The sequence below is a fragment of the Myotis myotis genome, unplaced genomic scaffold (genome assembly GCF_014108235.1).
Source record: "Myotis myotis isolate mMyoMyo1 unplaced genomic scaffold, mMyoMyo1.p scaffold_m19_p_12, whole genome shotgun sequence".
NCBI lineage: Eukaryota > Metazoa > Chordata > Mammalia > Chiroptera > Vespertilionidae > Myotis > Myotis myotis.
Genome location: NW_023416316.1, coordinates 28635867 through 28651086, shown reverse-complemented (window position 1 = coordinate 28651086; position 15220 = coordinate 28635867). Strand labels below are relative to the sequence as shown.

At 43.0% G+C, this 15220-nt stretch overlaps 1 protein-coding gene across 3 annotated transcripts in view; it reads right to left on the bottom strand.

Annotated features, from left to right (window-relative positions):
* The window catches only part of DCAF12 (DDB1 and CUL4 associated factor 12), a 29858-nt gene extending 15636 nt beyond the window's left edge, over positions 1–14222 (bottom strand). Inside the window, exons 1-2 of one of the 3 annotated variants that reach the window (XM_036330563.1) lie at positions 14086–14222; positions 12073–12327 (exon numbers count right to left, since the gene is read on the bottom strand). In XM_036330563.1, the coding sequence (XP_036186456.1) occupies positions 12073–12327; positions 14086–14208 (378 nt within the window). In that variant the 5' untranslated portion in view covers positions 14209–14222. Of the gene's footprint in view, positions 1–12072; positions 12328–12680; positions 12756–13424; positions 13807–14085 lie in introns of those variants that run through there. The other 2 variants (XM_036330564.1, XM_036330565.1) reach the window with 2 other exon arrangements.
* Between the last annotated feature and the right edge of the window lie 998 nt (positions 14223–15220).

The window sequence follows — 15220 nt, the reverse complement described above, 5'->3', positions numbered from 1 at the left end:
GAATCGGATGACACTCACACCGAAGTGAACTAAACAGCCAGGGCAAGTTCCTCTCTTGTAGGCTCCCAGGATAGCCCTCTACCCACAACTTAGACCATATCATACTGATTTAAAATCTTGCCTCGCTTCTCCATTAAGCTAATAAGGCCCTGCCAATTCCAAAAGCAGTGAATTTTACCTATTTGGTTCTATAATCACGCCCCAACAAATGCAAGGCTACATAGTAAGCATGTGCAGTAGCCACTTTCAGGAGGTCTGCTCAGTGATGTTAGGGGGTCCACACTTCTCTGCATTCAGAGTGGGGCTCTGTAGCTGTGATCTCAGGATCACAGCACTGCCCAGGGAGATTTGGTCAAGGCTACATTAGACTGTGTCATTCAAGTTCTCTCAGAAATGTGGAGCTGGCTGGTGACAGATTGGGTGGCCATTTTCGACGAAAGCCATTCTCCAGAGAAAAAAGCACCTTCCTCTCCACAAGAGAGGAAGTATGGCCATCCTTGGTTCCTTGTGGCTTTCCAATTCCTAGTTTCCTTCTTAGATCTAGAAATACTTCTTGCTCTTGGGGTTTGTGAACTAGCCCTTCCAAAAAAGGTTTTATTATCCTTTTAAATAAGTAATCTCTAACACAAGCCTTCAAATGTTTCATGAAGCAAAATTAACTGTCCACTTAACACCTTTGTGTTGAGTGGGACAATGCATCCATAACACATTAGCTGCTAGACTAGTGATTCCCAAACTGATAATTACAATAACCTGGGGAATTTTCTTTTTATTTTTTTACAAAATACTACAAAACAAAAACAATCCCCAGACCCTACCATGAAACTCCTCCAACTAGAAATCACTGAGTTTGAGATCAGTAAAACTGAGTATTTTCCCGAGGATCTCCAGGACACTGTTTACTGCTCAGGTTTAACAATCACTGATCTAGATTCTAGAGCAGGGGTGGGCAAACTTTTTGACTCGAGGGCCACAACGGGTTCTTAAACTGGACAGGAGGGCCGGAACAAAAGCATGGATGGAGTGTTTGTGTGAACTAATATAAATTCAAAGTAAACATCATTACATAAAAGGGTAAGGTCTTTTTCAAACTGGCCGCATCTGGCAGGCCGTAGTTTGCCCACGGCTGTTCTAGACACTTGTTATTGAAAGGAGCACCTGGGAGCTTGTTAGAAACAAAGGATCTCAGGCCCTGCCCTAGATCTAAATCGGATTCTGGAGTTTCCCAAGATCTCTAGGTCCCTGAAGTTTGAGAAGCACTGACATGAAGAGAATCAGCTCCGTACACTGAGGGCAATGTTTTGCTCCTGATAAAACACAAGAGTAAAAACTAAACTGAAACCTGCAAATATCTGAGTTTCTCCTGTGGAATGTGAGGGTGAGCTAAAATTTTTAAGAATTATTTTAGTCCATTCCTTTGCCATTCTCTCTCTCCACTGCCATCCAAAAAGGTGAGGGAAAAAAGTTTCATCTATTCATACCCAAGAAAGTCTAAAGTCCAACTTCTGCAGTTTTGGAGTCGGGAAAGATCTAGGTTTGAATTCCAAATTGGTTACCTATTAGCTGTGTGATCTTGGGCAAGTCACTTAATCTTTCTGAATATTATCCTATATAATAAAAGGCTAATATGCACATTGTCCCCTCGACTGGGAATTCAACCAGGGGGTGGAGCCAGCCAGCCAACTGCCTGCAGCCCCTGCTCCTGGCCTGATTGCCCCGATTGGGGCAGGCTGGCTGGACCCTACCTGTGCACAAATTTGTGCACCGGGCCTCTAGTTATCTATAAAACTTGAATAATATTATCTATCTCATTGGGTTGCTAAGAAATCAAATAAAATGTAAAGTGTTTAGCAAGGGCTCAGCACAGAATAAGTGCTTAACAAGTGATAGGTAATAGTAATATACTATGCTCATATTTGTTTGGTTTTTCAGGTTGTTAAGAAAAGCTTCTATACTATATGGAAAACATTTGCTACACGGGCAATGGAAAAATCGGTAATAGTTGGGTCTGCAGAGGGCATAGGAAACCAAGTTTACCCCCATCTCACCTCATTCTTGCAGAGGAATGAAAAAGCACCATGTGAAGGACAGAGCCCTTTTCCTTCTTCGAAGTAAGGGAACCTCACCTCATTCTTACATAGAAATGAAAAAGCACCATGTGAAGGACAGAGCCCTTTTTCTTCTTCAAAGGAAGGGACGGTGATGTGGAGGAGCTGCCACAGAATCGCTCTCCAAGCTCTCTGACAAGGGGCCAAGGCTTCATGCAGCTCCTGTAACACTTCCTGCACATTAACCTACTGGGATACCTGCCAGAAACGAGCTGCATGGCAAGGTAAACTGGAGGTTCAATGTTTCCCTGTACTTTACAGTCTAGAACAGAGGAAGAAAAAAGAAAGCAAAGGCCTTACAATCAGGAAGATTATAAGACTAGTGAGTATATCTCTGCATGTATGAGTGTGTTTGTAGACACATGCAAATGTGTGTACCAAGAAAGATCAAGGTGGCTTAGTAAAATGGTGGACTCACAAAGTTTCTAAAACTCAAGAGTATTTTAGCTGGAGCCTAACAGAGAAAGGAAAGCAAATCCACATAGGTCACACAGACATCAAGATAAATTCTACTGAGTTAGACAATAAGAGGCAAGTGGGCAGCCTAAGTTTGCTGAAAGTTAGGGAAAGGAAAGACAACCAAAATCAAAGAAGAGGAATTCATTTCCTATTTCAAACCTAGAAGATGGGGGAGAGGAAAACAGAGACCTAAGACCAAGAAACACAACAAGAAATGATGAGATAGTATGTATCAAAAATTAAAAATGTGTAAAATTTGCAGTTTCAATTTCAGGAATTTATGCTAAGGAAATGACAGGTGAACAGTGTTAATTACAGTGCAGCAATTTTCAACTAGTGAAATACCACAGGGGTTGGGTAAAGACACATTCTTACTTCCTGAGCATTACAGCATAAAGACGTAAGGACAATGTGGTTTGTGTACTTGCCCACTGAGAAGCAAGATCTCTCTCTAAGTGCTATTTATATATTTTAATATATTTGTATTGATTTCAGAGAGGAAGGGAGAGAGATAGAAACATTAATGATGAGAGAGAATCATTGATCAGCTGCCTCCTACATGCCCTTTAGTGGGGATGGAGCCCGCAACCTGGACATGTGCCCTGACTGGGAATCAAATCTTGACCTCCTGGTTCATAGGTCAACACTCAACCACTGAACTACGCTGACGGGTGGTGCAATTTATTTTTTTAATTGATTTCAGAGGGGGTGGGGGGGATAGAGAGATGGAAACATCGATGAGAGTAAAACATCGATTGGCTGCCTCCTACACAACCCCTACCTGGGATCATGCCCCAAACCCAGGTATGTGCATACTAGTATGTGCCCTGACTGAGAATCAACCAGCAACCTTTGGTGCATAGGATGCTGCCCAACTGAAGCACACCAGTCAGGACTCTCTAGTTTTATTGAGCTCCAAAAAACTCCCTTGTGACCAAAAAGGGAAACTCCTTTTGCTGTATATCCCATCACTGTATTTTCAAACCCCTACTTCACTCTCCCCAGAGAAGATATATAATACATAACTACGTTTAATTTTTAACAGTAAACAAGACAAGTAATGAATGATAACTGGTCAAGGCTATCTTCACTGTTTCTTTAGGCTAAGAAAAAACAAGATTTATCTAGCTGAAGTAACATTTTTAAAAAATGAGAGTTCACGCCGAAACCGGTTTGGCTCAGTGGATAGAGCATCGGCCTGCGGACTGAAAGGTCCCAGGTTCAATTCCGGTCAAGGGCATGTACCTGGGTTTCGGGCACATCCCCAGTAGGAGATGTGCAGTGGGAGATGTGTAGAAGGCAGCTGATCGATGTTTCTCTCTCATCGATGTTTCTAGCTCTCTATCTCTCTCCCTTCCTCTCTGTAAAAAAAAATCAATAAAAATATATTTAAAAAAAAAAAATGAGAGTTCACTTATATTACTTTATCAGCAATAACAGAAATAAAAAATGCAAAAGATCACTCATAGTCTTCTTTTTTCATGTCTGTTTTCATTTGTCAAGTTTCTGTTTAGTCCTTCACCACATGCATGTATAATTGTGTATAGCTACAATCAGCAGAGATCAATTTTATTTCATTCCATTTAACATATCAAATGCTTTGCATGTTTAGTCTTTATAATTATGTTAATAACTGCATAATATCATGCAGACTTGATTTACCATAAATTACTCAAGTATTCTACTGTTAGCATTTAGCTAAAATAGCTTCTAATAATTATTTTGTTAAAAAAAAGACTTTTCCTTTGGATGAATTCCCTAGTCTGAAAATATTAGGTCAAAGGGTATATTTTTAGGTTCTTCATTCAACACATGACATGTACCAGGATTTTGAAACATAATGCCAAATTACTTTCAAAAAAGAGTTTTAGTAGCAATATTGTTGTTGTTCCAACACATCTCTATCAGAACTGGGTATTACTACCCTGGCCAGGCACCTCAGTCAGTCAGAGCATTGTCCAGATAAGCCAAGTTTGCAGGTTTGATCTCTGCTCAGGACACATACAAGAAGCAACCAATGAATGCGTAAATAAGTGGAACAAATCGATGTTTCTATCTTCTTCTCTTTTTTTTTTTTTAATTTTTTTTATTTTATTGATTTTTTACAGAGAGGAAGGGAGAGAGACAGAGAGCTAGAAATATCGATGAGAGAGGAACATCGGATCAGCTGCCTCCTACACATCTCCCACTGGGGATGTGCCCGCAACCCAGGCACATGCCCTTGACCGGAATCGAACCCGGGACCCTTCAGTCCGCAAGCCGACGCTCCATCCACCGAGCCAAACCGGTTTCGGCCTATCTTCTTCTCTTATGCAAGCGCGCGCTCTCTCTCAAATCCAAAAAAAAACAACTGGATATTTATTTCTAATTTACACACAGAAAAATATTTTCCTTTTATCTATATTTAATCTATAATGAAATTTAAATATAATTTCCTATAATTTACAAATTGTACTTCCTCTTATACCATTATATCTAAATGAATCATTTCTAAATGTTTAAGCTATGTGGGATGTGAATGACATACAGAAAACAGCCATTTATAGGGTAGAGAAATGCTCACTTCTTAAATGTACCTGAATCTGGCCAAAAATACACCTAGGGCCTTCAATCATAAAACCACTTCTTCCGCACTTCCTCCTCCTTCACCACCACCATTAATTACATCAACAATTTTATTAACCCCTGGTTCTAGGCCAGGGGTCCTTAAACATGCAAATACAAATATTGTATTTGTTCCCGTTTTGTTTTTTTACTTCAAAATAAGATATGTGCAGTGTGCATAGGAATTTGTTCATAGTTTTTTTTTAAACTATAGTCCGGCCCTCCAACGGTCTGAGGGACAGTGAACTGGCCCCCTGTTTAAAAAGTTTGAGGATCCCTGTTCTAGGCACTGTGCTAACTAACATCTCATTAACTCTCTTCATGACTGTTAGACCCCCAGAGCAAGGATGATGGACCAGGTACAAAAACTCACCAGAGCAGAAAACCCTGGAAGCCTAGCAAGGGACAAAACTGGGAAAACAAGAACGTTGTCCCCAGGGCAGCCTATCCTCCCCTAGCATATCACTGGTCAGGTTTTCACTCCCTGACCTCTTCCTCCCTAACGATAACATCTAGGCCTCAGTTGTACTTGAGCTCCATGCCCAAAAAAGCAGCAAAACCAGACAAGTTGACTCTGCCTGTGGCTGCCTCAGGACCAGCTACATTATTGACTAATGACCCCCCCCTAGCACTGACCAATCAGTGGAGACCAGGCCCTTGAAACAGAACACCTGGAAAGCTGATGAATATTCTATTAAGAGCCTCTCTGAGATCTTCCCTAAGATTCCCCCCTGCCAGAATGAGATACTAGTAAATAACGCTCAGGACAAAGGACCCAGCCCTCTCCTTCCAAGGATCACGCCTGTACCTTTCCCCCACCCCCAAGCACTATCCCCTAACCTCTCTAAGGGATCCCATAAGACTCGCAACTAAAGGAGCAATGGGCAATGGCAGCTCATCCATCCTGGGCTTATGCCCTGAGTCTGTCTCAAAGGCCCCCTTTTCTCTGCGTAGCCCTTCCCTTTGGATATCCCATCCCCCACCCCTTTTCCTTAAATAAATTCAATTTTTCTTAAATCACCATCTGAGATGGCTATTTAGCCTGCCTACATACCACCAACTTTAATCTTTCAATAACTCTGTTACTTTCTCCATTTATTTTAAAGGTAAGAGAACGCTTAGAATATACATTCAAACCTCGGTTCTCCAACATCTCCCATCTCAAACAATTCAGTTCTCAACCAAGTTGTTCACAGAAAAAATGTCTGAGTTGTGGGAAAAAAATGGGTTTTTGACTTGACAACCCTTTCATGCCAATACCTCAGCAGGACAAAAAGCTTCTCTCCCAAGCACCAAACAAAGGAGACAATGCTTTTGTTGCTGGCATCAAAGATTAACACAATTTTAAAACATGAAGAGGCCATCAAGAATGCTAATATTGCCAAAGGTGTGAAAGTGCTCACAAAACCACATCACAGATAACTGAGGAGGTAGAAAAACTATGGTTGATTTGGATAAACAAAAAGCAGGATTTCCAAGGCAGTGATACGTGAAAAAGCAAAGATGCTACATACTGATCTCCTAAAAGACACCTCTGAAAGGAGTGCTGAAAGTGATCCCTTTAAGGCCAGAGGGGGTGGTTCAATAAATTTAAGAAAGTGTTTGTTTATAGATTAAACAGTACTAGTACATGAGCCATGTATTATATATAAGAAAAGTTAAAATAGGCAATCATTTGTGGGTCTGATTAATTCAATTTACATTCTTTCTAATGGGAACAAATCACTTCTCAATCAGCCTTCAGGTATGAATTAAGTTCGAGAACGTAGGTTCTACTGTATCTTACTTATCCAAGGGCATAAAGCTAGTAAGAAATGGGAGCCAAACTCAACCCTCAAATTTCTGAATCCAAATATACAATACAAAGTAACTTAAATTTGTTGGTATAAATGCAGATATTTCTGACATATGTTTACATATTACTCTTCTAGAAAAGAAAACAAAAAACTTGGAAACTAAAGGCCTAAGCTAAGATCTGACTTGAAAAAAAAGGGCAGCCCTAGTCAATTTGGCTCAGTGGGCATGTAGAATGAAGAGTCCCAGGTTTGATTCTGACCTCGACTGCAGGCTAGATATCTGGCCCTGGTCAGGGTGCACGTGGGAAGCAACCAACTGATGTTTCTCTCTCTCTCTCTCTCCCCCACTCTCTTCCACTGTCTAAAAATCAATGGAAAAAATATTGAGTGAGGATTAACAAAACAAAAAAAAGGGCAAATCTCTGCCTGTTAGTAAGACCAGGAAAGGGGGGGGGGGGGTCATTCGTCAAGGCGTCCTCAAAATGCAGAAATAAGATTTAATTAAACCCTACTGGCTGCTGAATGGATATTAACGAAGATACCTACAAAGAAATGCTTCCAGGTTTAAAAAGTCTGATGCCCTCACCTGTGCCAAGTGTGGTTTAGAAAATATGCATATATCTAAAATTAAATACCTCAAACTCTGCATACAGTATCACTCTGCCTATACAATCCTTATCCTCAAACCACCCCCTCTGAAAATATCCACTATCTTGAATTGTTTTTGGTACTCTCCTGGTTTTCCTCTGACCTCCCTGTTCCATAAATATAGGTATAAATATAGGTATTTCCCAAGGTTCCCAAGGCAGTTCCATAAATATAGGTATTTCCCAAGGTTCCCAAGGCAGTTCTTCCTGCCTCATAAATACAGGTATTTTCCAAGGTTCTATTCGAAAATATCAATGGTTCTTACCCATTTTCAGTTCACAGTATTTCCTTTGAAAATCTAATGAGAACTATGAACTACTTTCCACACCCTCCCTGCATCGTGCCCAGAAAATACACATATAATGAAAAATTTGCAATTTTAGGGAGGTTTATGGAACTCAAGTGTGCCTTCTCTAGCCATGTTAACAATAATCCCTTATACATATATGATTCCCAAACCACTAACTTCAATCTTTACCCCCTCCCCAATTTCAACTAATTCAGTGGTTCTCAACCTGTGGGTCGCGTGGGGGTCGAACGACCCTTTCACAGGGGTCGCCTAAGACCATCGGAAAACACATATATAATTACATACTGTTTTTGTGATTAATCACTATGCTTTAATTATGTTCAATTTGTAACAATGAAATTGGGAGTCACCACAACATGAGGAACTGTATTAAAGGGTCGCGGCATTAGGAAGGTTGAAAACAACTGAACTAATTGAAAGCACAAAACTAAACTCATTTTCTCTTCAAATCTGCTTAATGCTCATCCTGCCATCTTCCCAGTTATCCAGGTTGGAAGACATCAGTATCAATTTTGACTTATTGCTCTGAATCAATTAAATATGAGCATGTTATCATCATCATCATCTATAGATTTTACCTCTAAGATGTCATATCTGTCCCATCCCCTCCTCACCTTCTCCCCATTACTAGCCTGGTTTTGCCGCTCATCCATAACCATAGCACTAACATCATATAACTTCTCTCCCTAAAAGCACTACTCCAATGACGCCACTCCCTGCTTAAAAATCCTTGGGTCTTGCCCGGCCAGTGTGGCCAAATGGTTGATCATTGATCTATGAACCATGAAGTAACTGTTCGATTCCCATCAGAGCACATGCCTAGGTTGCGGGCTCAATCCCCAGTAAGGGGCGTGCAGGAGGTAGCCGATCAATGATTCTTTCTCATCACTGATGTTTCTTTCTCTCTCCCTCTCCCTTCCTCTCTGAAATCAATAAAAATACATATTAATTAAAAAAAAAATCCTTGAGTCTTGTCTCTCCATTCTCCACAGAATAAAATCTTGGCTTGACATTCAAGGGCTTCCACAATTTGATCCTAATGAACCTTTCCAATCTTAATTTCACAACTCTCTTCTAGACACATAAAGCTCTTGTCACACTAGACTCTCAATATTTCTCATAGTGCTTTCCTTCCAGGGAGCAGGCCCATACTCCTTTCCATTCTCCCTCTTCCTCCCCCACTGGAGTGCATATCCTAAATGTCAAGAGACCCCATGAGACTGGAACAATGGGCAGAGGAAGCTGGTCCAGGGCTAATCTCCTGAAACCGTCTCTAAGGCTTCCTTTTCTGACTTCTCAGTGAGCCAAAGTAGCCCGGCCTATGCTCATTTCTTTCCTATAATATTTCTAGAGAGCCAAAGCAACCCCCACCAAGGCTCTCTCTCCTGTTGCTTCTTCAATCCTAAGCCCTTCTTTATTGCACTGTTGCCAGCTTTAATAAAAATATTCTCAAAATAAAATTTTAAAATTCCTCATACATGGTTGATACCTTCCCCCATAAAAATACAGATTTCAGGTTTCTCTTTAAAAAGGACAAAAATCTATTAATGCTAGGCCCAAATTGCTGCATGGCTACAACTAGCTGGAGCCAAGAATTCCTTCTTGGCTCTTTGCAGTCTCCACTATTTCTTACTTTTGTGCCTGGCAGGCTTCTTTTATTTAGCTATTCTGTCTGACTTTGTACACAATCTGAGTTTGTAACCCTAAACCAGGAAAATATACCTATACATCCTTGTAGTCAGACCCATGATCCAATTAAGTTTATACTACCTCTCCTTCTTTAAATAATTTAGTAAAAATATGACCGTACTGTTATTGATTAAAACATAGGCTGGCCATCTTTGCTCTTATTCCTGAGCTTACTGGCCTTCCAGTTTGAGTGTCATTCCATAGCACAGGGCAATTCCCACCCCAGGAATCAGGCTACAGAAAACTTTACAAAATATCTCTGCTGCTTTTATCACAGAGGAAGACCCACTGCCTCAGCAGAGATTTCAATATTATAGCGCCAAGCCAGGTAACTAGGAAAGGACCTGACTTTCTAGCATTTGTGTACCCTCAGTTAAGTGCTGGTGAAACTTAGGTATATATGAATAGGTGATTTTAGAATATAAATGGTTGTGGCATACTTTTCCTACTGAATACATTTAAATCATTTTATTGATGATAATATTTCAATACACTGAAACTTAACTTACTATTGAGAATCAAACAAGAACTCCTCCTCCCCCAAAATTCTCACATAGTATCCAAAGACAGTTCTAATGGTTTAAATAATTTTCCTTTCTTTCAAAGGGAAGTCTCAGGAATTGCCAAGAGCATTGGAAAAACTTTTGATTCACTATCACTAATACTATTTTTGAATAAGATATTGTTCACCTGAAGTATTTCCCAAGATGTCCACACCACCTTATCAGCACTCGATAAGTGGTAATATCCATTTTAGAGAGAGGGAAACAAAGGCACAGCTAAGGGAATCATTTGCCAAATGTCACAAATTTCAGAGAAAAGCAGTGTTCCTGGTTCCCTGCTTTGCTTCTGGAAGCTAAAAAAACAAAGCAAAAAACTCTAACTATAAAAAGAAAACAGACTTAAGGTCATGAGGACATAGGAAGACAGAAATCATATGTATTAACAGTAGGTTAAAGTATTACTTAATATTATTCTCACCTTCAAAATAATAAGTGCCAGAGCAAGACACTATGACGATTACTTTAATTTACAATTCAGCAACATTTGCTGGGCAAAACACTATAATGGTATGTGTGGAAAATGGAATTAATTTCGCCAAATAAGAGTTTCTTTCTACTCCAAGTGACAATGAGGCTAGAAAAATGAAGTTTTGTAGAGACTTGCTGCAACTACATAGTTTTAAAAGCTTTTGTATGACAAGCAGCCTTCAACAGAAGAGGAAATGAAAGCTTGGCCCTAACCACCATGGTATTATTTCCTTCCTTAAAACTCATGTTTAAATCTTTTCCTGTTCTATAATAATAAAAGCGTAATATGCTAATTAGACTGGACATCCTTCCTGACCAAGCCAGGGCTGCTAGGGAAGCCAGAGGCCAGGGGTGTCAGCAGCCTCAGCAGCTGGGGGGGGGGGGGCTACTCTTGCACGAATTTCGTGCATCAGGCCTTTAATATCCTTTATAAAAAAACACTTCTCCTAGTACTTAAGACTTTCTTGATTTACAGCAACCATCTCTCTTCCAATTAATCAAGATGTTTCTGTCCAGGGTAAATTTACCCAACCATTATGACATTACTCTGTCTATTCACATAGAGCGAGGTGAAAATGGAGAGAGCAGCTAGGCCTCATCTCATCTTATCTTTTCTCACACTTCATTCAGAATCATTTTCCACCTCCAGGCCCTGCCTCTTTTCACTTGTCAATCATCTGACATCATACTATTCTGTTCCAATCACATCCACCATAACCAATCATAGATTAACTTATTTTATCCATGCCTGTAATTGTGCTGGTTATATAGATTACTGATAAATTTTTCCCTTCATTCATTTAGAATTGTCTTCTGTCATTCTCTATAAAAATATTCTACTTATACTTAATTTTTCTCTCTTCTGAATCCTTTTCACGGAGACTATTGTGCAAAGAGAAACATGTACATCAAGATACCACCAGACACACATTCCCTGTCTATTCTTATAAGATAAACAACTTTCGATTCTATACCCTAAAAGTGAATGTTTGCCAAGAACTATTTTAAATGCTTCTACTTTTAGGCTAGCAGGTTTTCACTATCATGTATCCTGAATGATGCTCAGTCTTTCCAGGTGTCTTTCCTCCATCTTTCCTTGGAGGCCTCTGACTTAAAAAGCAACATAAATTAAAAAATGAAGCCAAAAAAAAAAAAAAATCTAGAAGCACTGGCATAACTATATATATGGCAAGAGGCCTACAGAAATAGCCTCCTCTAAAGATTTATCAGAAATGTATAACTGGGAAAAGGAACAGAAAAAAAAGAGAGGAAGAAATCACCAAAAAATAGAAGGAAATGTAAAGGAGAGTAAAGCAATCTCCCCCCAAGAGAAACTGATGGGGAAAATGAGCAATGAGAGGTTCTAGGAGCATGTAGAGCCATATATCCAGGGCCTAGGATAAAGTTCACATCCCCCAGACACTTACCGTGTTGCATTTTGTGCCACACACCACCTGCCTATGATTCAGCCACTGAGATGCAAACACTTTATTAAGGGTCCCAAGATGAAACTCTCGCTCCTTCAGGAGACTGGGAAGTTGCTGTGCTGCATAGCCATGCAACACATGAGAGTAGCTGGTTTCATTCTGTAGCATGACTTCTCGGTTCTTCAGGTAGTACACTAAGGATCTCTTCACTGGGGGGAGTCTTTTTCTTTTGTGAAGGGAGTGATCCCAGCCAAACTGTGGAAAGCAATATTAGAAATCAGGGCTTTGGCTACCTTCCTTCAGCACAAGGGATCCTAGTGTATTAGGGAAACCACCAAGAACTCATCCTGCAGGATTTACACGCAACAGAAATATAAGAACAGGAATCTCAACCCAGACTATCCAGTTTAACTCTTCCAACGCTGAGAAGATGCTGCTCAGAGTCAAACCTACCTATGAGAAAGGCGGAAAGAAAAGACAAGGAAATGGAAGCAGAGACCAACAAGGACAAAAGGTTTACTAGGCCTTTGAGGAGTGAAAGATTCAGAGTCCCTAAAGTTATCCTTGACAGGGAAGGGAATGATGGGCTGAACGATTACCATACTAACCTGGGCTGCATCTCTACCCAGGCCCCTTCTCCCTCTCAGCCAGTACTCCCCTCGGAGCATGAAGGATGCAGCCCAAGGAGCCAGATTTAGGGTCCCAGGTCTTCCAAGATGCACTATTAATGGCCGCCCCCATGTCACGAGGCCCCACGCTCCAGGCAGTTGTAGAATTCCAAAATCAAACACCAACGGGGTGGAAGGCACGGGAAATCAGAGTCCGAATACGCGTCCAACTAGGTCTTCCCCTCCAAAGGGGGCGGTATAGAGATGATACCTGGGAATTGCTGTTTGTTCTAAGGATTCAAGGGCCAGCTCAGGGGTTGTGTATCCACAGCGAGACTCCTTCCTATATTCGAAACGCAACCATCCCTGCTTCCCGGGGTCCTTGTAAAGACTTCACTCTCCCTCCCCCTATTTTCTGGGAGGTTCGTTCCCAATGCCTCTGGACTTCGATTTTCTCTCCTCCAAAGCCCAGATCTGGTTTCTCAAGCCTCATTCCCGGCTGCAGACCTTCCGCAGTATATGCACCATTTTGAGGTTCCCCTTTAGCTCCTCACCCCGGCCTCCCTGCTCTCCAGTGAACTCCTGATGGCCCAGCCCTGACTCTACAGGTCGGGGCTCCACTCCCCCCAGCCCATCCCTAACTACAGACCTTGGATCCCGGTACCGGTTCCCCAGTCTGCAAACCCTATCCGCCTCGAGGTGCCTCGGCCTTCCCCCCCGAGTCCCAACCCTCTCAGCCCTCACCTGCGGGCCCTGAGCGTCACTCCCAGTTCTCGGCGAGGCTGGCGCTTTCCGCTTCCTGCTAACTGCTTTCCGGGCCATAGTGGGCAGCGCCGCCGCGGCCCCGCAGCCACATGGGGCGGGGGAAGCGAGGGGTAGCCAGACCGCGGGTCATATACTGGGCCCCCGGAGCCGTGCACTTAGTGTGCCCGGCCCGGAAAATGGCCCGGACCCGGGGCGTCAGTAGGAAAAGGGGAGGCAGGCAGAAGGGAAGGAGAGCAGGAGGACCGAGGCTGGGGAAGAGAAAAGGAAAAGAAAGCACGAACAAGAAGCTTTCCGACGAGCCAGTCTAGAAAGGACGGCGAGCGGCTAGAACCAAAACACCCCCTCCCCCTCGCCCGCGCTCCGTCACTCCTGCGCAGCCGCACTTCGCAGCGCGTCGCCATGGAGACGCGGCGGGCACTAAAGGGGCGGGGTTTAAAGCTCGGAGGAGATTTCGCGCGGGTTGCACCGCGGCCGACCTCCCCTTTCTAACGCTAGTAAAGTGGCCGCAAGAGGCCACAGGAATCTGGGTTCCCGCCACCGACCTCAGACCGCGCCCGCCCATCCTCATGCACCCGGAAGTGAGGACAACTAACCCCCCCCCCGCCTCGGGGAAGGAGCCCCTCCCTGCACCCGCCTTTACCCAGCAGCCTCCACTGATTATCTCCCTTCTAGCGCTGCAGGTTTCCCCGAGCCTTGGGCACGCCGAGCCCAGGTGCCAAAGGGCTGGACCTTGTGGGAGGAGACAGAACCTTCTCCCCTGCATCCTCACTAGGTGGAGTTCAGTCCAGAACCCTTGCCAGTATGGCTATACTTTCCCTTGGCGGAGAACCTGCCCTGCCCAGCATAACCAACCCAGGCGGAGCCCTCACCCCGCCAGCCCCCGCCCCCGCCTGACCCTCTCCAGCCCTAACCCGTAACAGCCCCTCCGTCACCTCGCCTCCCTTTAGATTCCCTTGACTTGTCGGCCACATTGTCTTTTGTGTTTTGTGAAATAGGCTTCACTCCGCCCTGGCCGGTGTGGCTCAGTTGGTGGAGCTTCGCCCCATGCACCCAGAGGTCACGGGTTGGATTCCGGTCAGGGCACATGGTCAGAGCACATGGCCGAGTTTCGGGCTTGATCCCCAGTAGGGGACATGCCGATGTTTCTCTCTCTAAAAAAAAAAATAAGTAAATAAAAATAAATAAAAAACATTTTTAAAAATATGCTTCACCCCATAATTTATGTTTCTTACATTTCCAATGCAGTCCTAAACTGAGGACTGGAATAGGGATGGCCACTGCCTGCCTCCCTCTGGGGACCCAGGTTATATCTCCATCAGGGCAGATTGGGTCAAATCCTGAACCATAGAGAAGAAAGTGGCCATTGGCTTCTCAGCCCAGTTAGGGCTGGCATTGGTCACCAGATGAGAGGGTTTCTTTAGGATCACCCTGGCCTCCACTGTCAGAAGATCCTGTAGGAATTTGAGGCCAGCCTCAACATTCCTCAGGCAAAACAAACAAACAAAAAACACCCTGCAAGGAAGCAGGAATGCTTTCTTGTGGCTGATCAGACTCAGGCTGCAATGCCCAGTTACCTGCTGGTCCCTTCAGGCTTCAGGCCTCATACCTTCAGGGAGCTCTGTTGGCCCATGTGAAGTTCTGCTTCCAAAGAGATTTGGGTTTGTTTTCCAAGTTGAACCTGAGACCAGTGACCAGATTGAGATAGGATCCTTCGCCATCACAGATCAGCACTGCCACTAACCCCTAATGCCACCTTGGGAAAGGCAGCCTCATCT